A 26,738-nucleotide genomic window follows, 5' to 3' on the forward strand; every position below is an offset into this window, starting at 1 on the left:
GCAGGGTAGTTGTTATGTCTGGTGTTGGCCAAAGAACTCTCTGACCATCGTACAGGAGTTCAGGGTTGCAACTTTCTGCAGTGCTTTTTGGGAGAACTTTCTGCAGTGTTTGCTGGGAGACCTATTGCTGCTAGGCTGTTATGTCGCGTTTTTGGCACCATATCTGTGGTTGACACGATGATCAGGATGGTCGTTACTTGTTGCATATGCCACATCTCTTTGATCTCTTGTCTTAGGTTCGTGTACTTCCTGATTTTTTCTCCATGGGTTTTCTGCAGGTTGCAAGTGTTGGGTACAGCTATGTCAGTCAGATAGGCAGCCTTTTCCTTCTTACCCACAAAGGTTACATCTGGTCTGTTGTGCGGGATTGTCCTATCCGTTATTATGGTACGGTCCCAGTACAGGTTGGGGTCTCTAGTACTGCCTGGGATTTGTACTTGTAGTACGGTACGCTTTCTTCGATCAACTGATATTTCCTTGCTTTGCTATCTTCTGATGTATTATCCTGGCTACCTGGTCGTGTCTAACAGTATACTCAGTCTGGAGTATACTTGCACCCCGTGGTGATGTGTTGGATCGTTTCTGAGGCCAGGTGGCATAGTCGACATGTGTCATTGAGCACTCTGGGCTCTTTGGCAATGTATTTTCTATAGTTCCTGGTGTTGATTACCTGGTCTTGGATGGCGAGCATGAATCCTTCAGTATCTGGGAAGAGCATCCCGCTCGTCAGCCATGCATTGGAAGCAATTTTATCTATGTAATCTTGATGGAGATCATTGTAGTGTGCCATGGAGTGTCATTTCTGCCCATCTTTCTAGCTTCGTTTGTGTCTCCTGGGTGGCAGGGGACTCATTGCTTAGGTTGAGTGGGTATACAGCTTTTTTATCTTCGTTATGGTCTAGTGGAGTGCTGCTGTGTGTTTCTGGAAGTAATCCTTGTAGTGTGCCATGGAGTATCTTTTCTGCCCATCTTTCTAGCTTCATTTGTGTCTCCTGGGTGGCAGGGGACTCATTGCTTAGGTTGAGTGGGTATACCGCTTGTTTATCTTCGTTATGGCCTGGTGGGGTGCTACTGTTTGTTTCTGGAAGTAATCCTTCAGGTTAGCCAATCACAGTCTTCATTGCTTGATGAGGTCTATCAGGCCCCTTCCTCCTTCTTTCCAGACAATTGTCAGTCTCTCCATCTGTGGTGTTAGCAGCTCTTGGTCATCATTGTCCTTGTCTTTTTCATGATATTCTCCAGTTCGGTGTTAGTCCAATCTATGACCCCGAAGGAGTGTGTTAGCACTGGGACTGCATAGGTGTTTATGGCTTTAACTGTGTTCCCCCCATTCAGCTTTGCTTTCAGCAGGCTTCTGAGTCTCTTATTGTATTTTTCAGTCAGGCAGGCCTTAATTTCTTTGAGCTGTAACTGCTGAACCTTCATCATCCCCAAGTATTTGTAGGCCTCTTCCTGTGCCGTAGCTTTGATCTCTTTACCAGCCTGCAGCTGGTAGTTTCAGTTGACTAATTTTCTCTGGTCTGGTTGGTGGGTCTTACATTTGTCTAGACTAAATTCCATCCTAATATCATTGCTGAATTTTTCAGTGATCTTGAGTAGTTGCTGGAGCTGCTTCTCAGTTCCCGCGTAGAGCTTCATTTCATCAATGTACACCGGGTGGGTGAGGGTGTACAGGTTCTTCTTTCCTTCTTTGTGATTATATCCATACTTGCTATAGTGGGCTCAGGGCATCTCCCTGAAAGATTCCTCTCCTGATGGGGATTGGCCTGATTGTGATGTTCTCGACCTTAATGGTGGTACACGATTTCTCCATCGTTTCTTCTAGAAAGTTTGTCACTATACTGTTAGAAGTATAGTTAATAAATTTGATCAGCTTGAAGTGCTAGTCAAGACATCAAAGGCAGATATTGTTGGGATAACAGAGATGTGGTGTCACACAGATATAAGCAGTGCAGAATTGGAATTTCGGGAGTACTATGTGTACAGAACAGGAAGCGAGGAGGGGTTATGCTTTTAGTTAAGAAACACATAAAATCTAATGAAGTGCATCCAATTGATGTTGGTGGACAATGCAGTGTTGAGTCTGTAAGTTTGAATTAAGCACTGGGAAAGGAAAAATTAGAGTAGATGTGTGTTATAGGCCTAATGAATCTGATGAGTATAATGAGAAATTGTGCAGAGATGTAGTGGGCCAGTAAATCAGAATAAAGGTCGGCCAGTAAATCAGAATGTCTTATAATGGGGGATTTTAACTTTCCAGATATTGACTGGAACTTGTGGTTGGTCACTCATACACTAGCAAGATTTTTGTGGATTTATTGGATGACTGTTTTCTACAGCAACATGTGCGAGACGCAACCAGAGAGAGATACTCTTGATCTGATTATCAGCAGTGATTATTCATGCATTAAGAATTTGCAGATAAAGGAACCACTGGGTGACAGTGATCACAATATACTGATGTAGGAATTACCTAAAGATGTAACTACCATCAAGGCTAAAGGGAAGGGCTTTTACTTTCATAAAGGTGACTACAGAGATCTCAGGCAGTTTTTAAATTCTGTGAAGTGGGATCAACTGATGACGTTACCTACGCTGAATTCTAAATGGGAAACCTTCACAGACTTGATTTTGGAGGCTACTAGGCTTTTCATTCCAACTAAGAAATACTGTTCAAGCTTTAGCCCTATATGGATGTCAGATGAATTAATGAGGCTCGTGGCAGAGTAGAAGAATGTATGGGATGCATATAAAGTATCAGGTGACACAGAACCCTATAGCAGGTATAAAGTAGTCTGTAAGTAAGGCAGATTACAAGAAATCTTTTGCAAAGGATACAAAGAAAAACAGAAAATAGTTCTTTACTTATGTAAACTCTAGAAGGAAAGGGATGAATCAGATTGGACCATTTAACATAGATGGGTTGACATTGATGATTATGCTCAGGTAGCTGATAAACTGAATGAGTATTTTGCATCTACATTCACACATGAGGAGTCATTCAATGAGGGAAGTGGCAGAAGTTTATCAAATGCTAACAGGCAGCTAAGTGATTTTGTAATAACTGAGAGCAAAGTGGAGGAGAAATTGTTGAAGTTAAACATAAGGAAGACACCTGGGGTGGATGGGATATATCAAGTTATATTAAATGAGGCAGCAAAGGAAGTAAGCAAAAGTAGCCATAATTATGACAGCTTCCTTGGACTCAGGGGGAGAGGTCCCCATGGACTGGAGTGTGCAAATGTATCACCATTTCAAAAAGGGGGTTCAAAAGGTGACACAAGTAACTACAGACCTGTTAGTTTAACTTGTGTTCCGGGGAAAATAATGGAATCTCTTTAGCCAGAGAGTAGTTGATTGGTGGAACTGGCTTCCATCTTTTGTTGTGGAAGTTAATAGCCTAAATAAATTTAAGGCTGAGCTAGACAGGCGTTTGGAATGAATGGAAGGGTGAAATGGGAGGGTTTTTTTTTTTTTTTTTTTCCCTATGCTGCATAAGCTTGCTTTCTTGCATCATATGCCTCTACTAATGCTAATACTATCAGATTGACTTTCTAGATGTTCAATGCCTCTATTAGCCAGTTATGTTGCACGGAGTCGAAGGCCTTGCAGTAATTGATGTGGGCTGTGTACATGTTGGGCGCTTCTTGTAGGCTTGCTCTATAGCCATGGCATCTATGGTTAATTGTATAATCATGATGTTAATTTTGAAGAATTCCTTAAATCAAATCAATGTCAATCAGAAGAAGAAAATGTAAATATTTTGAGGGCTGGTATCAAACAACCACGTGTATTTCTGAAATGCAAGATAGAAGAGAAATTTATGGATAATTACAATATTTGGATTTTATGAGTGCTGAAGTCTGTTATTATTATTCTCTTTTTTCTCCTAATTGGTGTTTTACCATCCCACAATGGGTACTGGTACCAAGTGCATGGTGTGTTTGTTATGTACAGTTACTATTATTGGCCAATTAACTCTGACTATCCTACAGATGTTCAGGATTGTGGCTTTGTGTAATCCATGTAAGTGTGCTCTGGTAGGCTTTTTGCTTATGGAGGCTCTTTGGCACCATGCTGGTGATATACACAGTGATTGGATCGTCATTCCTTGTTCCATATGGTCAGAGCCAGATTTAAACTTGTTGTGGCGCTAATCTATGAGTTACTGCCCCTCTACTCTGAGACTGATAGTGTCACTGATGTGGTGTCAGAGACATGGTGTCACATAGAAATAAGGAATGCAGAACTGGAATTTGGGGAGTACAATGTGTACAGAAAGGATAGACAGGATAGGAAGGGAGGAGGTATTATGCTGTTAATTAAGAAAAACATAAAATCAAAAGAAGTGCATCCAGTTAATATAGATGAACAGTGCACTGTTGAGTCAGTTTGGTGTGACATAAGCACTGCGAAAGTAAGAGTAGGAGTGTGTTATAGGCCTAATGACTCGAATGAGTACAATGAACAGTTGTACAGAGAAATAGAGTGGGCTAGTTAATCAGAATGTCTTATAAAGAGCGATTTCAACTTCCCATATATAGACTGGAACTTATGGGTTGGTCACTAGCACACTAGTAAGACTTGTGGATTGATTGGATGATTGTTTTCTGCAGCAGCATGTTCGAGAGGCAACCAGAGAGGGTAATACTCTTGATCTGGTTATCAGCAGTGGTCATTCGTGTATTAAGAATTTGCAGATAAAGGAGCTACTAGGTAACAGTGATCACAGTTTACTGATGTGGGATTTAATTACCATCAGGGGTAAAGGAAGTGGTTTTTGCTTCCGTACGGGTGACTACAGTGGTCTCAGACAGTTTTTAAATTCTGTACAGTGGGAACAACTGAAGATATTGCCAACAGCAAATTCTAAGTGGAAAGCATTCAAGGAATTAGTAGTGGAAGCTATTAAACGTTTCATACCTATTAAGAAATATTGTTCAAGGTTTAGGCCGAAATGGTTGTCAAATGAACTAATGAGATTCATAACAGAGAAGAAAAATGCATGGGATGCATATAAATTATCAGGCGATACAGAAGCCTATGATATATATAAGCTAGTCTGTAATCAAGTCAAAAGGAGGTTAGGCAGGCGAAGGCAGATTGCGAGAAATCTTTGACAAATGATGCTAAGAAAAACAGCAAGGATTTCTTTGCTTATATAAACTCCAAAAGGAAGGGGATGAATCTGATTGGTCCACTTATTATCGATCGTCGACTGTTGATTATCCTGCTCAGATAGAAAACAAACTGAATGACAACTGAATGAGTATTTTGCATCTACATTCACACATGAGGAGTTAAGGTTGGAAAATGCCACAATGTTATCAAATTGTAACAGGGTGCTTAATGATTTTGTAATAACTGAGAACAAAGTGGAGGAGAAATTGTTGAAGTTAAACATAAGAAAGGCACCTGGGGTAGATGGGATCTATCCAGTTATATTAAAGGAGGTGGCAAAGGGAATAAGCAAGCCCTTAGCCATAATTATGAGAGCATTCTTGGACTCAGCGGAGGTCCCCACGGACTGGAGATGTGCAAATGTGTCCCTAATTCACAAAGGGGGATCGAAGAGTGACTCGAGTAATTACAGACCAGTTAGTTTAACTTCTGTTCCGAGTAAAATAATGGAGTCACTGGTTAAAGATGTATTGCAGGATCATCTAGACAAGACTGCAGCAATAATTCAGACAGCATGGGTTTGTTAAGGGAAAGTCTTGTCTGACAAATTTGATTGGGTTACAGTGGAACTGGATGCAAAAAATAATTTTGATATCATATACTGTACTTGGATTTCAGGAAAGCTTTTGACACTGTTGCGCATGGAAGACTACTGTACAAATTGGAGCAGAATGTTATTAAGGGTAAGTTGCTACAATGGATAAAAGGATTGTTGAGTGGGGGAAGACATGGAGTGGTAATCAATGGGTGCTGCTCTCCGTGGACTAATGTTATTAGTGGAGTCACACAGGGTTCGGGTGTTGGGTCCACTTGTTTTGTATATTTATCAATGATATTGATGAAGGTATATCAGGCTTCGTTTTGAAGTTTGCAGATACAAAGGGTGGCAGTGTTGTTATTGACAGTAATGGCAGTGTGTTACTGCAACAGGTTCTAGAAAATTTGGGCAGATGGGCTGAGAAGTGGCAACTGAAGTTTAACATTGAAAAATGCAAAGTACTGCATATGGGTAGAAGTAACCCCAGAGAAACATACCAACTGCATGGTACTACACTTAAGGTGGTAGAAAATGAAAAATACTTGGGAGTAATTGTGCAGTTAGATATGAAGTTTTCTGAGCAATGCAGACAGGCTGCCAGGGTAGGTCATGGGATGTTGTCAATGATATACAGGAATTTTGCTAGCAGGGAAAAGGTGGTGATTGTCCCTCTGTATAAGGCAATTGTCAGGCCACACCTTGAGTACTGCGTGCAGGTCTGGAGGCATCATTTTAGGAAGGATTTAGATTTGCTTGAGTGTGTACAGATAAGGGCAACAGGATTGGTGAGGGGAATGAAGGGTAGGACAGGCTTATGTTCTGCAAATTGAGCAGCTCGAGACTAGGCACCTGTGAGGTGATCTGATTGAGGTGTATAAGGCTTTGAATGGATTGAGCACGCTGAATTCTGATGGGATTCTTCCACTTGTTCAGATTACGATCGTAAGGGGCCACAAATTGAAATTGAGGAAAGACAGATGTAGAATAGACGTGCGGAAATTTGCCTTTAGCCAGCGGGTGGTTAATTGCTGGAACAAACTTCCATCTGTCGTTGTGGAAGTTGATAGGTTAAATAAATTTAAGAAGGAACTGGACAAATATTTATAGGGGATTGTTTTTTTTTTTTGGCTTTCTTGCATCACATGCCACTACTACTACTGATAATGTCACAGCAAACGTTAAAAATGTTTTTACTGCAGGAACTCATTATGAAACTTAAATTATGTGTAAAGTTACAATTTTATGTATATGTTCATGAAGATGTATTATAATTTCAATACCAAATTATTTTAGAAAATTGTATCCCCCCCCCCCCATTTCCTTTTTGAGCAGTAAATTGTGCAAGAGTTATATCTTTTAATGTTTCACCGTTTTTCGTAGTTATCAAAAATACTATCTCTCCATATATCCAAAGAATCACCATCAACTTGTTCATCCAGTTCAGCTTTTGATTTATGTAATTTCTGACGCTCATGTGGCCATACCGTTGGCATGTATTCAATTGCTCTTGAAGATATGGGTATCGTAATAAATACCAATCTGCCTCTTGTGAACTCGTCTCCATAGAATTCAATACATCTACACTTAATGCTCATGTTAGATCAGTTATATCCATATCAGGATATTCTTCTTGTAGCTCTATAATTTTTCTTTGCAGATTGCTTATTCCTCTGTTAGGTTTATTCACATATTCAACTAAATATGTTGCACATGAATATTCTTCTATGATAAATTGTAAATCCAAATTAGACTTGGGCACTCCTAAAATCCAAGGATTGTAATTATTTATAAATTTTTCTTTTATCTTGCTTTTAAGAAATACACATAGTCGTTTGATACCAGCCCTTAAAATATTTAGATATTCTTCTGATTGGGATTGATTTGATTGAAGGAATTCTTTGAAATTAACATGATTATCCAATTCTATTGAGGCATGCATTTTATGATATTTTTTGTGATAAGCTAATCTTCGATTGTCATCTGTGGCTATTGGTATCAATATAAGAGTTTGTGACATTGGCCAAAAAGATGCTTCAAATTGACATTTGCGTCAGTTTATTATTATTTTTATAACAGGTAAAAGTATGTTTAAGTTGCTTTAAATTTGAATAATCTAAAGTTTTCTCTGTAGAACATAATGCATCTATAATTTGGATTGCTTCTTCCATCCCACCTTCTTTTTCTTCTAATGGTGCAGAGGGTACAGTGTTCATCCATAATAATATATGTGTGTGGACTTCCTCAATGTTGAAATTCAATGTGTTTAAAAAATTTCACAACATAATATATCCCAAAAGGACTATAGGTTTTCAGTTTTAAAATTTTGAGTACATTCAACAATTTTATTAAAGTATATGGCACACATTATGGGGTCTTCATTTATTAATGTAACTCTTTTCATGTAAGTTAGATCCATTACTTCATTAGCTGTAATTTCTCATCTATATCTGAATTTGTATAACGTACGTAGTAATACAAGCCATGTTGGATCACTTGCACTCAACATCAAGAACATTGTAGGTTTTCCTAATTGATGAATCATGGCAAACATATCTCGTTTACATTGACTCCAATAATATGCTGAATTGTGAATTGATTTTAGAAATGTCAATTTAGACTCTAATGACTTGTTTATAAATTATTTAGATTCCAATATAGAATTAGTAATATTAGCTGTTATTCCTACTGATTTAAATGCAATTTGTAAATCCATCCCTCTTTTCACTCTCATCATTTGTCCCCGAGAAACCTCTCACTTTTATGCCGTAGAAGTTATACTAAGGTGAATTTATCAAATACCATAACCATATTTTCACTATTTTCTTCTGCACACATCTTTATAGATATGATTTATATATGAGTCTTCGTTTTATATGTACATTAATGGCATAATCGTCATCTAATTCTCTAGGTAATTGATGAACCATCAAATTTACGTTCACTGGTACATTTATTACATGTCCAATGATCCCATATTGTCCATGTTCATAACATAAATGACGAATTTGCATAAATGGTAATCATGGTAATATCAGATGCTCATTGACAACATTCAGTGGAGTAGGAGGATAGGTTGGATATATAAATCCATTTGACGTGACCATATTTGGTATCCATCCCTCTTTTAATGAAGTATGACATGTATTACACATCATGAAAGTACTCACTTCTTGTAAATGATATTCATTTTGAAGTAATTCATGTGAAGTTGTTGGAAATGGTTTCAAATCTAATTGAAACCGTAAATGATCACAAACGTTACAACTAAATGCAAATGGGTTTTTATACTTTAGTTTTTCAAACTCACTGTCACACTATAAGGATGTAATCAGGAATCTCATTATTAGCTATTTTGCACGATATTCCTTCATTCGTTATGCTGGAGTTTTAGATTCCTGATAAGTATCGGGCATAGTAGAACTCTGTGGCTGACAAGTATCAGGCATAGTAGAACTCTGTGGCTGACAAGTATCAGGCATAGTAGAACTCTGTGGCTGACAAGTATCAGGCATAGTAGAACTCTGTGGTTGACAAGTACCAGGCATAGTAGAACTCTGTGGTTGAATTTCATTATGATTATTATTAGTTTGAATTTCTAATTTCCTTTTCTTCCATTCACGATATTCCTTCATTATTTCAGCTCGAGTGTTTTTTTTTTTTTTTTTTTTTTGGGTGCAGTTTCAGAACTCCCTGGCATAACAAAATACTCTTGTTAAATTTCATCTGGATTCACATTTCTGTTGAACTTCCATTTCTTTCTTTCACGATGTTCATACTCTAATGCATACACATTCTTTGACCAAGTATTTTTGCAATAGCTTATGATATATTATCCTGGCAACCTGGTCATGTCTGTGAGTGTACTCATTCTGGTTGATATCCCTGCATCCCACAGTTGTGTGCTGGATTGTTTCTAGGACCAGGTGGCATTGACAGCATGTGTCATGTCAATCTGGGGTCCTTGGTGATGTAGTTCCTAGTGTTGATTACCTGGTCTTAATCGTAAGCGTGAATTCTTCAGTCTTGCGGTAGAGCTTCCCACTCATGAGCTATGCATTAGAACCCGTCTTATATATATAGCCTTGATGGAGATCATTGTAGTATCTGTCATGGAGTACCTTCTTTGCCCATCTTTTTGTCTTCGATCTGCATGAGTGGAGTCTCCTTGTTGAGGTTGAGCAGTGTGTGCTGTTTGTCTTTTATTCTTTAGGGCTTGATAGATTGTATTTAGTATTAGTAATGGCCATGTGATGCAAAGAAGCCTAACATTTATGCTGCACCAGCCAAAAAAAAAAAAGAATAAAATTAAAATAAATACAGTAAAACTTGGTTGTAACGAGCATCAAGGGACCGACAAAATTTCCTCGTTAAAACCGTTACTCGCTATATCAGTGATGACGGAGACGGGGAAACCCCTGGGGCCATTAAACAATAAACACTTTATAACAGTGATGAGTTAAATCTACCTCCATTTTTTTTTTTTTTTTTTTTTTTTTTAATTCTCAATAACTTGATAAAAAGATAGATTCAAAAAACAAAAGAAATATTAGAGAAAAATAATATAAGTATATACCTACATATTATTTCTATTAATAGTTTTCCCACTAATTTTTGCATAAACAATATTATGTCAGTTTTTAAATCGATCCAGCCATCCGTTGTTACACACACAATCGTTGCATCCGAATTGTTTAGCAAATTTTTTCGCTTGAGCCTTCAAGATTGGAGTATCTGTTGAAAATCCAGCATTTCTCTGTGTGGTGATCCATTGAAGCAGTGCTTCAGCAATGTTTGTAACCTCACTGTTTCTAATTTTTTTTTTTTTTTTTTTTTCCAGCTATGTTCTTTTTCAGAGCTCATAAGTAAACATCTTTATTCTTCCACAATGTTGATACACTTGAAGAGGACAAAGGAAACTTTTTACACACTTCTGAATTTTTTGTACACCACGTATTTGTACTAACTCGTGAATAATTTTGACATTTTTGCAAATCGAGAGACACTTTCTTTTGTTAGTAGACATATTTCTTAAGGAAGGGTTCGTTTCTAACTGATTTTACTTTAAAATTAAAAAGTGATCTGCATACAAAGTTCTTAGAAGCCTGAAATGCATACATAGTTCTTACAAGTCTCAAAATGCATGCAAAGTTCTTAAAGTCACGAAATAAATTTATGGTTCAGTGAATACAAGACAATCTGTAAATAGGGTAATGTAACAAGCGGAACACCAGTGCACTGTTGTAAAGTCCCCATCCCTGGAAGGATTAGGACAAACTAGCCACCAATCTGATGTAGGTGGTCATGAAGCTAATTCGCCCTTTTCATTTATTCCAAAAATTGGGGTTTTTCAACTACCTGAGCAATTAAGAATGTTTGCATAATTACCAAAATTTGGTAAGTATATTCATGTAATACGCGTAAATTAAAATCATTATGGCTTTTTACTCATTACAGCCATGATCTTGTTATTTCTGTGCTCGTTATAACCAAGTTCGACTGTAATAAAAAAAAAGAAAAGTCAATACATGACCTATGCATTTCTCTCCCTCCTCCCATAGCTAACTATCCCGCTGACCTTTGAATTCTCCCAAACTGTCAGCCTCAACCACCCATTTAGATTACTTATTCCAGTAATTTATAACTCACTGGCTAAAATAAAACTTCCTGCAATTGTGATTGGCACTGTGTTTTCCTGGAAGTAATCCCTCAGGTCCTTAGTCATATTCTTGTATTGTTCATTGAGGTCCATCGAACCCTTCCTCCTTTCCAGGCTATGGTTAGTCTCTTGATGGCCATCTTTGGATAGTGTTGGCAGCTCTTGGTCATCGTTATTATTATCTTGCTTAATCTCATAATCTCTTCTTCCTCTTGGATTGTTTCTAATGTTACTTTGTTGTAGTTGACATAATCCTTTATTATTCACCAATTGAAGTAGTCTGTGATTGCTGCCGAAGGATTCTGTTGGATCTCTGTTTTGGTAAGATATGGGTTTGTGTGGAATCCATTTCCACATAAATACAAGCCATTCACAGTACCAAAGTTCTAACAAACTTTTGTTTTTTGGAATCGCCAATTTAAAAAAATAATAATAATTATTATCAATTACAACGAGCAAGTCAAAAATGAAAAAATAATTCTTGTTTGTTCATGTTTGACTCAGTAATGTGGATTTTCTTGTCTCTTTCCACTTCGGCTGCACTGGGTTGTATTTGCTCTTCCTCTTCTTGTTCTGATTTTGTTTCTCCATATTCCTTGTTCTTTCTAATTAATCACTCACATCTTACTTGATGCTTTCCAAGATTGCAGTAGCTATCAGATGCTTCGTTGGTTACTTCATAATATGCTTGCATGATGAACATATTCATTTTTATGCTCCATTTCATGCATTGGCTCCCTCTTCCTTCCTTCCTTCCTCGTTGGTTACTAGTGAGTTGTGCAGGAAGCACTTCCAGTTCATTGGACCAGGTGGTCTTGTCCTTCGGTTGTGGTAGCCATACAGGGACAGCACCACTTGTTCCACTTTCATCCACGGGAGAGTGTCTTAGACTTTTCAAACCAACCCATCTGCCTAAGGCGTGAACAGAAGTGGCTTTATCTTGTACAAGGCTCAGTGCAATATATTCATTATTTCTACTTCTCATCTTCATTCAGTTATGGAGGTGGACCCTGTTTAGCTTTGGCTTTTTCCTCCATGATGGGTGGTAGATATTGGGAGAGACACTAGACAGCACCACTCTCGGCCTCAGCCATTACTTCGACCTTTGGGCAGGTAGGCCCAAGGATGTGACTTTTGCGTTTTTTTTTTTTTTTTTTTTTTCATGGTGGGATTCGAGCATGGGTTTATCGCATTGGTGGTCCATCATCATAACCACTAGGTTAATCATGCCCTTTCTTCTTACTATTATTATAATTATAATAATAATTTTTCTTCTTATGATTATTATCAAACCATTTCTCCTTTATAGGATTTTTGCACCCCATGATGGGTACTGGTACCAGGTGCATGGGCTAGTTGGTTGTCTGGTTACTATTATTATTATTGTTACTGTTGGTCGAGAAACTCTTTTACTATTCGACAGGTGTTCAGGGTTACTGCTTTCTGGAGGCCTATTGTTGCTAGACTTTTTGGCACCATGTCAGTTGTTGGCATGGCTATTGGGCTCGTCATTACTTGTTCCATATGCCACATATCTTTGACTTCCTGTTTTAGGCCCGGGTACTTCCTGACATTTTTGTCATATGTTTTCCGCTGGTTGCTGGTGTTGGGCACCGCTATGTCGATAAGGTAGGTAGCCGTTTCCTTGTCGATGAGGGTTTTATCTGGTCCATTGCGCAGATCGTTTTGTCCCATTATAATGGCACAGTCACAATATAGCTTGTGAGTAGAGTCTCCAAACAGCCTGAAGCTTGTACTTGTAATAGGGTAAACTTTCTTTGATCGGCAGGTATTTTTGTGTTAGCATGCATCCTAGCAACCTTGTCATGTCTACGAGTGTAATCCATCCGGGTGATCATCCTGCAGTGATGTGCCAGATTGTTTCTTGGGCCATGTGGCATCATTGGCATGTGTCATCTGTTCTTCGGGGGGTCCATAGTAATTTCTTTCCAGTAGTTTTTAGTGTTGATTACCTGGTCTTGGGTGGCAAGCATGAATCCTTCAGTCATGGGAAAGAGCCTTCCATTAGTGAGCCAAGCACTGGAAGCCATCTTATCTATGTAGTCTTGATGGAGGTCATTGTACTTTCTGCTATCAGATGTCTTCTTCGCCATCGTTCTGTCTTTGTTTCTTCTGTCATGTGTTAGTGTAGTCTCCTTGTTGATAATCAGTGTTGTGTGCCATTTGTCTATCTTATGGCTTGGTAGGTTGACACTGTGTTTTCCTGGAAGCAATTGCACATGTTCTTAATTGCCTTCTCGTGTTCAATGATAAGGAGAGATCAGTCAATCCTCTCCCTCCTTTACAGGCTATGGTCAGTCTCTTAAAGCTGTTTGCGGCTATTGGTCATCATTATCCTGGTCGATCTCATAATCTTCTCCAGCTCAATATTGGTCCAATCTGTGATCATGAAGGAGTACATTAGTACTAAAACTACGTAAGGGTTTTATGGCTGTGGGTATTTTAAGTATTTGTAAGTGTGTATTCGTAAGTGTATTGTTTGTAAAGTTTAAGCGGTCCTTGATATCCTTGTGTTCTAACTGGTGGGCCTGCATCATCTCCAGATATTTGTATGTCTCTCCCTCTCATGGCTCCAATCTGTTCACCGGTCTTCAGCTGGTATTTTTGTCCGATTGGATGTGCTTGATGCAATCCATGGATCTTACATTTGTCTAGGTCAAATTGCATCCTAGTGTCAGTGCTGAACTCTTGGTTGATCTGGAGCAGCTGTTGGATAAAATACTCTGCCTTCACTTGTGGTGTAGAGTTTGATGTCATCCATGTACATCAGCATTGTATAAAAAAAACATTATGGGAATCCTGTTGTCTCAACTTTATACCAGACATGTTGGACAAACAACTTGTGTGTTGTCCAACCCTCCCCCTCCCGCATTCCTTTGAAATACAGCAAAGGAACATGCTGGGTCTATATATACAGCCTTCGACACGTGTTCGCTTCCCCTTTGAAGATAGTATAAACGAAAAGCCCCCATCGAGCTTCTATTAGCGGGCCTCGATCACACAAGTTGTCTGTCCAACGTGTCCACATACATTAGGTGAGAGAGGATATACAGGTTATTCCTCCCTCCTATTCGGGTATACCCATACCTGCTATTACTGAGTATGCTGAACAGTGGATTGAGTGCTGGGCAGAACCGTAGTGGGCTCAGGACATCTTCTTGGAAGATTCCTCTTCTGATATATATTGTTTTGGTTGTGATGTTCTCGACTTAGATGGTGGTCCTCCATTATGCCACAGTTGCTTCTAGGAAGTTCATCAGGGTCGGGTTGACTTTGTGGATCTTTGTTGTCTCTATCAGCCAGCTATGGAGAACAGAGTCGAAAGCCTTGCAGTAGTCAGTGTAAGCCGTGTACAGGTTGTGGTGCTTCTTGTAGGCTTGCTCCATAACTGCAGTGTCAGTGGTCAATTACTCCTTGCTTCCCCTGTGCATCTGCCAATATCCTTCTGCTGCTTGGCCATGATGTTCTAGCTCTACAAATAGTTTGTTATCTTCTTAGTTATACGGCTGGTCAGTATCTTATACATTGTTGGGAGACAAGTGATTGGTCTGTACTTTGCCAGGTTAGTGGTGTCTTTGTCCTTAGTCTTCGGGTAGGTGATTCCTTTAGTCAGAGACTCTGGGATTGTGGCAAGGTTATCTGGGTGAACTACTCTGCTATGTGTGTGTTTGCGGCTTAATTTCTTGTACCAGTAGTTGTAGATGTATCTTTTCCTGGAGTTTGCCTGTTGTGGGACTTTCTGACGACAGTTGCACTTCTTCCTCCCAAACAGGGCTGGATTGCTCATTAGGCAACATAGGCACAGTGCCTAGGGCCTACGAAGGAGGGGGGGGGGCGGGGAAATGCTTCACTGTTTTCACTATAACTAACAAAAAATGAGCTGAGAAAACATATGTGCAATCGACTCTAGGAGCTTCGATTCAATATGCATCTGCCACGGTAGTATCTTACTACGCTATCTAGCAACTGTTCTCAAAACTAGAAGAATTGACGTGATGGTCGCTCCGTCAATTGAAGTGTTTAACATTTATTATAGTTGAAACCTGAATCACATTAATTGACTTGATTCACAGTCAGTGTAAAATAGAAGAAAAATTTTACTCCCTTTTTTTTAATCACATTTCAGAATATAAGTGCCTAGGGCCTACGAACACCAAAATCCAGCCCTGCTCCTGAATCTCCCATTCTGTCATCTCATATTTTCTTAGTCTTAATCCTTTCTAGATGTGTCCAGGAGACTCAGCCGTTATGGCTAACTTCACTACTCCACAGGTTTCCCCCAGAACTCTTCAAGTGCCTTCTGGTTGGGGGGGCCCATTGCCTTCCTTCTCTTGTCTAATTTTCCTGTAGAAGGCTGTCTGGTTTTCGTTAAATATTTTATAGAGTTTATAGCCCTCTGGAGTTTCTGCTTGTGCGTGTCAAGGTATACAGGCAGGCCTCGCATAACGTGAGTTCGATTAACGCGATTTTCAGTTAACGCTGTTTGAAAAATTATACCACTTTTCCCTTTACACGATGCAAATTTCCAGTTAACGCGATGGTTTTTTTTTTTTTTTTTTATGCGATAGTTGAAAAGGATTTGAATCACGCGTTGAGCTTACTGCGAGTCGTGCGGTCAATAAACAAACGTTTGCCTGCTGCCCGCCTCGGTGTGTTCCATCAACCATCGGAAGAAGACGTGTTACTTCTTTGTCTCCTGCTAATAAAGTCAATGCACACTTGCATAAAAATTCAAATTTTTAAATGAGCCAGATGAAAATGTTCCTGCGAAGGAGATAATAGTAAAAGAATTAGATGAAATCTCTCATATCGCAGAGAACCTCAAATAAAAGGTTTTTGAGGTTTTCTGCGATATTTATTTTGCCAGGGCCCAGAGAAGATTGTTGTTGGCTATCGGAAATTGATTGATGAAAAGAGAAAGTCAACACTGTTCAAATATTTCCGCAACAGTCATTTCTTCTTTGTGTATTTTATGTCAGAGGTTCCCAAACTTTCTCGGTTCACGGTGCCCTTAGGGTCTCAGTAATTTTTTCAAGGTGCACCCAGACCAGAAGAAATACCTAACAGTTCCATTTAGTAATTAGGTCCAAACAACTTAATAAGAAATGCTGAAACTGTGAACTAGCTCGAGCTAGTAGTTCGCGATGAGCATAAAGTAGCAGTAGTACTGTGGCTTGGGGGAGAACCGAAGGGGGCAATTCCCAAATGCATCACAGTCTAAAAAAATGTGCAAAATGTGAAATGTTTGCAGACTTTTCTAGAACCGGACATGATCTAGCCAAGGAGGATGTCTTTATCTTGTCTAATATTAAGGTAGAAGGCTGTCTGGTTATCATCAAATATTCTATTGTCTGCTTTCCTCTGGTTGCTCTGGAGTTTTTGATTGTGGGTGTCAAGGTATTGTTCGATACTCTGATCATAGGTCTCGTGTTTGCAGTGGATATTGTCTTTCTTGAGAATGCCCTTAACTTTTCTGATCAGCTTCTTACTTCTGTTACCCCATTCGTACTGGGTTCTTGGCCTATCTTCACACTTATCTGTGTGTTTAGTGTTATGTTGTTGTCTGGTTTCTCTTCCATTCATCCTAGTGGCTGCTACAGCAGCACAGTAAATAGTAGTATCTAGTGTTACTTCGTTGTTGTTGAGATAATACGTAGCGCTGCATTAAAAATCTATTAACTTAGTGTAGTATTATCAGTTAATCAGCAAAATTTATTAATCTTATTAAATTGTACTTAAAAGGAATCATGACCTAGACTACAGCAGCAAAGCAACGAGCACAAAGTAGCGATAGTACTGTGGCTCAGGGGAGAACCGAAAGGGGTAATTCTGGAATGCATCACAGTCTAAAAAAATGTGAAATGTTTGCAGACCTTTCTAGAACAAAGCATGATATAACCAAGGAGGATGTCTTTGTGTGTGTGCTAGGTACAGAGACTCTGAAGAAATTAGGTACCAACTCAACTTCTGATGGGTGCCTATGAGAGTTTGAGGTGTAGGGTAGGTGCCCTCGAAGAAATTAATATGATAAGCCCATCAAGCTCTCAGCTGCCCACCTCAACACCAGAGCTTACACCTGTACATCAGGCAACACAGCGGCAATCTCCAAGGCAGAGTGCACTGATCCCACAGGAGCTAGTAATTGTAGGTGACCCTATTATCAGGGAAGCAGGGAATATATTATGCAAAAAGGATAGGTGGAACAGTACCAGGGTATATCTGTCTGGGGGCAAAGGTTGATGATAATGTAGAACAGATATCTTTTAAGTGCACAAAAGGTGATATTGTTGTACATGTTGACACTAATGACCTTAAGATTACGAGATCTGCAGATTTACTTAACAAGTACAGATCAATATTGAAAAAAAGTTATGGTTAAATTTTAAAGTGTCTGCAATTCTGCCCAGACATGATAGTAGAGAGTATATGATGAGAGCCTTGTCAATCAATTCAGCCCTGGAGAGATTATGCAAGGCTCATGGGATAGAATTTTTTTCAGTGTGATCTGTACTTGCTAAAAGGAGAGACTGCTTCTACAGAGATAGGATACGCTTAAATAAAAAAGATACAAGAATATTTGTTGATTCTATCGAGGCAGTGTTAGGTGGATCGGAAAACTGCTAGATTGAGGGATTCACAGACTAAAAGTTTAACAGTAGCCACAGGCAGAGACGAAAGTAATTCCTGCACTGCTTCTATTGTAATGAGCAGCAGTCTAGAGACCAGGTTGCTGGGGATTTCAAGAGCTGCTGTGAAACCCTGAAATCCCCTGGGGTTCAGTGCTTGGCCCACTGTTGTGTTGTGTATTTGTCAATGTTATCGATGAAGGTATATCAGTCCTAATGTCCAAGTTTGCAGATGATACAAAGGTTGGTAGGGTTGTTAATGACAGTGAAGACAGAATCCTTCTGCAACAGGATCTATAAAAGTTAGGCAGATGGGCTGAAAAGTGGCAACTGAAGTTTAACATTGGCAAATGCAAAGTACTGCATATGAGTAACAGTAACTCAAGAGAAATGTACCAACTTTGTGGTACTACATTCAGGGAGGTGGAGAATGAAAAAGACCCTTTTTTTGGTAATTGTTCAGTCAGATATGATGTTCTCTGAGCAGTGAACATCATATCCGTGACGTGCTGCCACAGCAGGTCATGGAGTTTTCTTAATGGTATATAGGAATTTTACTAGATGAGATACGGGTTTCATGGTAATACCTACCAATACTAAATACAAATAACAAATACGTAACAGAAGCTTGTTTTTCTGTGGTAAAACAAGCTTCTGTTTAAGTGTGGTCACGCACAATGTTTATCTAACATGACCACGCGTTACCATGCTTGATTTCCATATGTAACGTATTTATGTATTCATCGTAGGAAGAGACACAGTGTCGAAAGCTTCTGTAAGTATTTCATTTTACTTAAATCAAAAGAAGTGCCCACAGCGAGCAGGGGGCAAAGCTCCCCAGTTACTTATTACTATTATTAATTTAAAAAGTTTAATTTTTTGTTATTGTTTTTGTTGAATTAATGTTTATTATCTACATAACTTATTTGTTTCTGATTATGTGAAATTTCTCGTAATCTATGTATTTTTTCAAAAAGTAGTAGGGGGTTATTACTAACCCCCCTACTACTTTTTGCTTTCTGAAAAATAATCACATGTAATGAGCCATCTTATAAATGTCTTTGGTGTGAATATTTTTCTGCAATCCATGTATATTTTTGCTCTGGGGTCATATCATCTGGATATTAAACATGAATTATAGGCAAAAATTGGTTAGTTTTGGTATCTTTCCGCAGTTGTAATCCAAACTCAGAGGTACATCTATGTTTAGTAATAAGGAAAGGAATAAGGGATTTCCCATACTTAAACCCAGTTGCATGTCAAATACCATAGTATATTGGTATTATACAATATATTGTTAGTATACAATAAAATCTCAGTAATTCACACTTCACTAATTCAGGTGCCTTCTATATTTTGGAATGCTTTTTTTTATGTATATTTAATTTTTATCGGCTGATTTTATGTATATAACACAAATTTAATGATGCAAATTTTAAATTCTTTCAGAATTGTTTTACAATTACTTTGTAAAAGAACTAGAATTATTCAAAATAAAGATTTAAATGCAATTGAAATTACGGCATGAAAACAGGAATGGCAGTACCTATAGTCAACAAAAAGGTTATGATCCATGTTTGCTGGATTACGAATACATTTTTGTCAATTTGTGAATTAAAAATTGAGCATAATGTCAATGCACTTAAAAACATGAAACTCTCCTCATCTGTGATGTTTGCAAACTTGGCACAATTTTTTTCCCAGAGGAATCTGTATAATTAACTTATGTACAAGTGTCGATACACTTGTACATAAGTTAATTATACAGTTTACACAGAAAGCCAATTATTAACAGAAGACATTGAATGGTATGTATTTAAGCACTATCACCATTAAAGGAACTGTTAATTGGTCTTTTGTGTATATAATTGATTGGTTGCATTATATAGACTGTGCTTTGTTTCAGCTAAAGGCACACTTACCTTACTTTTTTTATGAGTTGCTTCTGCCTTCTGTCTTACCTAATGACATTATTTCTGTGATAGCTACATGCATATATCACTGTGGGTATGTGCATGCATGCATTTTGTATGTAATTATATTTCATTAAAAAAAAGATATTTATTTATGTAGATAATTCCAAAGATAGAGAGACAAAATTTGAATCCCGAGTCGATTTTATAAAGATTTCTAATAGTAAGTCTGGAAGCAGCTCCAATTTTAAATTGTGCCCCCAGGCAGGATCACAATCAAAAAGAGATTCCAGGTATTTTTGTTTTTATGTACTAAGACAAAAATTTGCAACAAATTTTAATATATATATATATTTTTTTTTCCAGCTTCAAGTGTAAAAAATAGGTTATTCTTATAGATTCCTAGATTTCTCACTGCCAAATTCAAAACTAATCTGATATGATTTATATTCAATATAAAATTGTAATGCTGGACTATCTAGCATACTTTGCATCCCATAACATAATATAACCATGCCATACATACGTTACCTATGTTTCAACAAGGCGTTGCAATAAAGTTTCAGGAATGGTGCAATAAAGCGAACATTTAAAGTAATTAAAGTGTTTTCATTTAAAGTAATCACCACCTGATCGAATGCACTTATTACACTATTTTAAAAGTTTGTGAAAAGAGGCAGCAGGGTCCTCCAAAGAGACAATGTTCAGTTCAGCAGTTATGTTTTTCTTTATGTCCATGACATCCTGAAATCTCTTTCCTTTGAGGGCATTTTTATCTTCAAAAAGCGAAAGAAGTCTGTTGGTGCTAGATCAAGGGAATGGAGTGGATGGTTGGTCTCTTCAATGCTATGTTTCATCAGAAGTGTCTTCACAACAAGCGTGGAATGGGCGGGGTGCATTGTCATGCCACAAGAACCAGCTGCCTTTCTCTTGAAATTGTGTCCTCACCCGGGGAATGCTCTTCAATAGTTTTTGAAGCACCTACATGTAGAATGCATTAATTCTTTCCCCCTTCAGCTACAAATTCCTTGGGAATCACATCCCTTTTTAAAAAAAAAAAAAAAAATGCTCAACATTTTCTCGATCCTGGACTTCTGTAAACAAATTATTTTGAGACTTGGTGATTTTGAAGTCCACTGCATGCTCTGATGCTTCATCTCTGAATCATATAAAAGACTCACCCCTCATCTCTAGTGACAATACTCGAGGAATTTATTGCTTAAACACAGAGCGTACAGATAAAGCAGAAATATATGAGCTTTCGGCTATATGGTAGCCTTCGTCAGAATTAAAATACATGAATGGCAGTTGGAATGAAGATGTGCACTGCCAGGTGCGTGAGACGCGAGGTTTAATTGTTTGTTGACGTCTGTGGCTGTGACGCATGATGACGTGGCCAGCGCTTGTCCAATGACAGAACTACTGACTCTGTGATCGGGTTGACTTGGTAACCACTGTTCCTGTTTAAGGATTTATCCGAAGATTTTATATTTAATGATTCCAACCAGGTACGCTTTAGGTAATGGTGGGATCTGTCTACCACCACGACATCGCGGTGTGGGTCGATGTCGTGGTGGGTTGTCCAGACATGTTCGGCGATAGCTGAGTGTTCTATATCCGCTAAACGGATCGCTCTTTTGTGCTCCGAGAGACGTTTCTCGAGTCGACGTCCAGTCTCTCCGAAGTAGCAGCTAGTGCAGTCACGGCAAGAGATGCGGTAGACTAAACCGTTCTGCAGAAGGGTGGGGACAGGTGTTTTCACGTTGGAAATGAAAGAACGCAGTTTCCTGCCTGGGAGCTGGATGCACTTTATTCCGTGCGTTCTCAGGATTCTGCCGATCTGTTGTGACAGGTTGGGGTAGTATGGGATGAATGCCCTTGTGGATGGCTCGTCACTGTTGGTGTTGTAGCTGGTCGTCACGATGTCACGTGTCTGTAGATCACACCTGTCGAGGACGTCAATGGGGTAGCCACACCTCGTAAGGTCTACTTTGACCCTAGTGACCTCTTTGCGTCTTTCATCAGCGGAGCTGGAGTGTGTCCAGGCGCGAGTAAGCAAGGTTCGGGCCGTGGAGAGGAGGTGGCCTCGCGCGTGTGCTGACCGGAAGTTGGTAAACTGGCCAGCACACATGGGCTTACGATAAACTGTAGTCCTCAGGTATGTGCCTTCACGTCGGACAAGTGTGTCTAAGTATGGTAAAGAGTTGTTCGACTCCAGCTCAATCGTGAATTTTATGAAGGGCGATAGTGAGTTGAGGTGTGATAGAAGTCGCTGACCTGAGTCTCTAGGGATGACCACGAACACATCGTCAACATAGCGACACCAAAAGGCGATGTGATCAGGTGCGTGTGCAAACGCACGTCCCTCTAACCCCTCCATCACGATGTTTGCTGTGACTGAGCTGACCGGGGAACCCATGGCCGTGCCATGTATCTGCTGGTAGACTGAGTCATTAAATATGATCGCACCCCCTGTTAAGCACAGTCTGAGGGCGGTGGAAATGTCATCGGGTGTGAGACCAGTTCTTTCGTTGAGGGTTCTATCATTGTCCAAGAGTTGTTTTGCACAAGAAATGGCAAGTTCCACAGAGATGGAGGTAAAGAGCGATATGACGTCGAACGATGCCATAACTTGATTCTGCGAGATGGATACAGTGCGAATCCTCTTTATGAATTCAACACTGTTGGAAACGGACGCACGGAATAAAGTGCATCCAGCTCCCAGGCAGGAAACTGCGTTCTTTCATTTCCAACGTGAAAACACCTGTCCCCACCCTTCTGCAGAGCGGTTTAGTCTACCGCATCTCTTGCCATGACTGCACTAGCTGCTACTTCGGAGAGACTGGACGTCGACTCGAGAAACGTCTCTCGGAGCACAAAAGAGCGATCCGTTTAGCGGATATAGAACACTCAGCTATCGCCGAACATGTCTGGACAACCCACCACGACATCGACCCACACCGCGATGTCGTGGTGGTAGACAGATCCCACCATTACCTAAAGCGTACCTGGTTGGAATCATTAAATATAAAATCTTCGGATAAATCCTTAAACAGGAACAGTGGTTACCAAGTCAACCCGATCACAGAGTCAGTAGTTCTGTCATTGGACAAGCGCTGGCCACGTCATCATGCGTCACAGCCACAGACGTCAACAAACAATTAAACCTCGCGTCTCACGCACCTGGCAGTGCACATCTTCATTCCAACTGCCATTCATGTATTTTAATTCTGACGAAGGCTACCATATAGCCGAAAGCTCATATATTTCTGCTTTATCTGTACGCTCTGTGTTTAAGCAATAAATTCCTCGATGAATCCAGAGCGCGTAGGCCTGTTTCGTTATGTTCGTACTATTCTTGGCCAACCAGCATACGACATGGTCGTGAGACTACAGAAAGATTTTATCTTCATAGCCCGTAGTAGACAACACCTGAGGTTTGCGCATAGGTGCAAAGCTAACGAGATTATACCGAAAGGGTTTCGCTACAAACAACCGTTTTCTAATGAGCGCATGAGACGTGCCTGTCGGAACTTCGGCCTCAAAACCCTACGTATATGGATCGGCTGCCTCCATCATGACATACAACGTGCTTCAGCGAGCAAGGCAACCCTACAAGCCGACCTTAAGACTCTGATTCCCGATCCCGTTTACACCGATGTGGTCAACACTTTATGTCACCAGGCCATCAGAGAATCAGATCTTTATTGTACCCGACAGAAACGTAAGTTTTGTAATTTGATTAATGAATCCCGTCAATTGCGCAGCCAATGTAATACCCCTCTCACTAATTCCACGGACTTCGTATTGAACCTAAGCAGCAAACAGTTATCTGCGGACCAAGTAAACTTATTGACTCTTGGCATGACGTTTGCCGTTCTTCCTAAGCACCCGCCGATCACCGACATCGCCTTAGGTGTGGAAGCCAGCTTATCACGCCTCCCAGAAGATGTAGCCAACACAATCCGCTTGAAGACTGCAGCAGTTCTACACCGTGCTCGCCCCGTCTCTTCTAACCTCAACCGTACACAGTTCTCTGCCCTCAAGGCATTGAAACAGGATTCGTCCATCGTCATTCTACCGGCAGACAAAGGCCGCCGTACGGTTGTAATGGATCACACTGATTACATGGCGAAAGCGCTACTACTTTTACGGGATACTACTGTATACAAACCCCTGACCATCAACCCCAACAGAGTTTTAGAACGATGGGAATCAGAGGTGAATATCCTCGTCAACAGTTGGCTGAAACAAGGGAAGATCACACAGTCAACCCGTAATCACCTCCGTGCTTCCGGATGTCAGATCCCACGGTTTTACGGCCTACCGAAAGTGCACAAAGAAGACACACCACTGAGACCAATTGTATCCTGCTGTGGATCACCGACTTACGAGCTGTCTGAATTTGTCTCAAGACTTCTTTCTCCTCTGGTTGGCAAGACCACCCACACCGTTTCCAACAGTGTTGAATTCATAAAGAGGATTCGCACTGTATCCATCTCGCAGAATCAAGTTATGGCATCGTTCGACGTCATATCGCTCTTTACCTCCATCCCTGTGGAACTTGCCATTTCTTGTGCAAAACAACTCTTGGACAATGATAGAACCCTCAACGAAAGAACTGGTCTCACACCCGATGACATTTCCACCGCCCTCAGACTGTGCTTAACAGGGGGTGCGATCATATTTAATGACTCAGTCTACCAGCAGATACATGGCACGGCCATGGGTTCCCCGGTCAGCTCAGTCACAGCAAGCATCGTGATGGAGGAGTTAGAGGGACGTGCGTTTGCACACGCACCTGATCACATCGCCTTTTGGTGTCGCTATGTTGGCGATGTGTTCGTGGTCATCCCTAGAGACTCAGGTCAGCGACTTCTATCACACCTCAACTCACTATCGCCCTTCATAAAATTCACGATTGAGCTGGAGTCGAACAACTCTTTACCATACTTAGACACACTTGTCCGACGTGAAGGCACATACCTGAGGACTACAGTTTATCGTAAGCCCATGTGTGCTGGCCAGTTTACCAACTTCCGGTCAGCACACGCGCGAGGCCACCTCCTCTCCACGGCCCGAACCTTGCTTACTCGCGCCTGGACACACTCCAGCTCCGCTGATGAAAGACGCAAAGAGGTCACTAGGGTCAAAGTAGACCTTACGAGGTGTGGCTACCCCATTGACGTCCTCGACAGGTGTGATCTACAGACACGTGACATCGTGACGACCAGCTACAACACCAACAGTGACGAGCCATCCACAAGGGCATTCATCCCATACTACCCCAACCTGTCACAACAGATCGGCAGAATCCTGAGAACGCACGGAATAAAGTGCATCCAGCTCCCAGGCAGGAAACTGCGTTCTTTCATTTCCAACGTGAAAACACCTGTCCCCACCCTTCTGCAGAGCGGTTTAGTCTACCGCATCTCTTGCCGTGACTGCACTAGCTGCTACTTCGGAGAGACTGGACGTCGACTCGAGAAACGTCTCTCGGAGCACAAAAGAGCGATCCGTTTAGCGGATATAGAACACTCAGCTATCGCCGAACATGTCTGGACAACCCACCACGACATCGACCCACACCGCGATGTCGTGGTGGTAGACAGATCCCACCATTACCTAAAGCGTACCTGGTTGGAATCATTAAATATAAAATCTTCGGATAAATCCTTAAACAGGAACAGTGGTTACCAAGTCAACCCGATCACAGAGTCAGTAGTTCTGTCATTGGACAAGCGCTGGCCACGTCATCATGCGTCACAGCCACAGACGTCAACAAACAATTAAACCTCGCGTCTCACGCACCTGGCAGTGCACATCTTCATTCCAACTGCCATTCATGTATTTTAATTCTGACGAAGGCTACCATATAGCCGAAAGCTCATATATTTCTGCTTTATCTGTACGCTCTGTGTTTAAGCAATAAATTCCTCGATGAATCCAGAGCGCGTAGGCCTGTTTCATTATGTTAGTGACAATACTGTCAACGAGTTTTGACAAGTCTCAATGAAGCCTTCGCATGATGACACTCTTCTTTTCTTCTGCTTATCTGTGAGGCTGGCGGCTGAGATTTTGCGCAGACTTTCCTTTTCTTAACTCTTCAGGCAGAAATTGATGAATCATCTCCTTTTTCAAATACAGCTCATCAGCTGGCCTAAAACCAAATATGCACCCAGGTGGCCCAAGTGCATGATTGGTTTTAAGGACCCCTATTTGTTTTGTATTAGTATATTTAAGAAACTTTTGTTGCCTTGTGTGAGACCTCTGGTGTGTCCTGAACACAACAGGCTCCATAACTATTTTGCAAGACCATTCAAAAGGGGATATGTACTGGTTACAACACAGGATGGGTTGCAACCAGTACATATCCCATTCTGTATGGTCTTGCAAACTAGAATATAGAATACAACATAAGCATGCTATGACAGGCAAGCTGTACTACTTGGAACATAATGTTTGTATTGTGGATTTTTCTTTTCTTTGAAATATTAGTGGCTTCCATTTACAAAGTCCACCACTAATTGCTGAGCATTGTAGCATTCCATTTACTCTGGTATCTTTTCTCTGTAACTACTATGTGCTTGTGAACTGTGTTCACAAGCACATAGTAGCCACAGAGTAGCTTGTTAATCCAAGAGATCGATTTTTAATGACATTGCAATTCAGTCTTTATGGCCTGCTATTTTTTTTTTTTTTTTTTGTTACTTCTCTTTTTAGTTACGTGCTCTGTTATTTCCAAGAACATTATGCACTGTTCCTTCAAATGCATCCCACTTTCTTATTTCATCTGCAGATAC

At 40.2% G+C, this 26,738-nt stretch overlaps 1 protein-coding gene across 4 annotated transcripts in view; it reads left to right on the top strand.

The window, feature by feature from the left end:
• tho2 (THO complex subunit 2-like protein) overlaps nt 1-26,738 on the top strand; it is a 1,047,711-nt gene that overhangs the window by 618,042 nt on the left and 402,931 nt on the right. For all 4 annotated transcript variants that reach the window (XM_090374101.1, XM_090374103.1, XM_090374104.1 and 1 more), the window contains one exon: nt 20,096-20,228. In XM_090374101.1, the coding sequence (XP_090230227.1) occupies nt 20,096-20,228 (133 nt within the window). The remainder of the gene's footprint in view (nt 1-20,095; nt 20,229-26,738) is intronic.

This window comes from Mastigoproctus giganteus, chromosome 5 (assembly GCF_048544385.1).
Source record: "Mastigoproctus giganteus isolate SK-2022 chromosome 5, ASM4854438v1, whole genome shotgun sequence".
NCBI classification, from domain to species: domain Eukaryota; kingdom Metazoa; phylum Arthropoda; class Arachnida; order Uropygi; family Thelyphonidae; genus Mastigoproctus; species Mastigoproctus giganteus.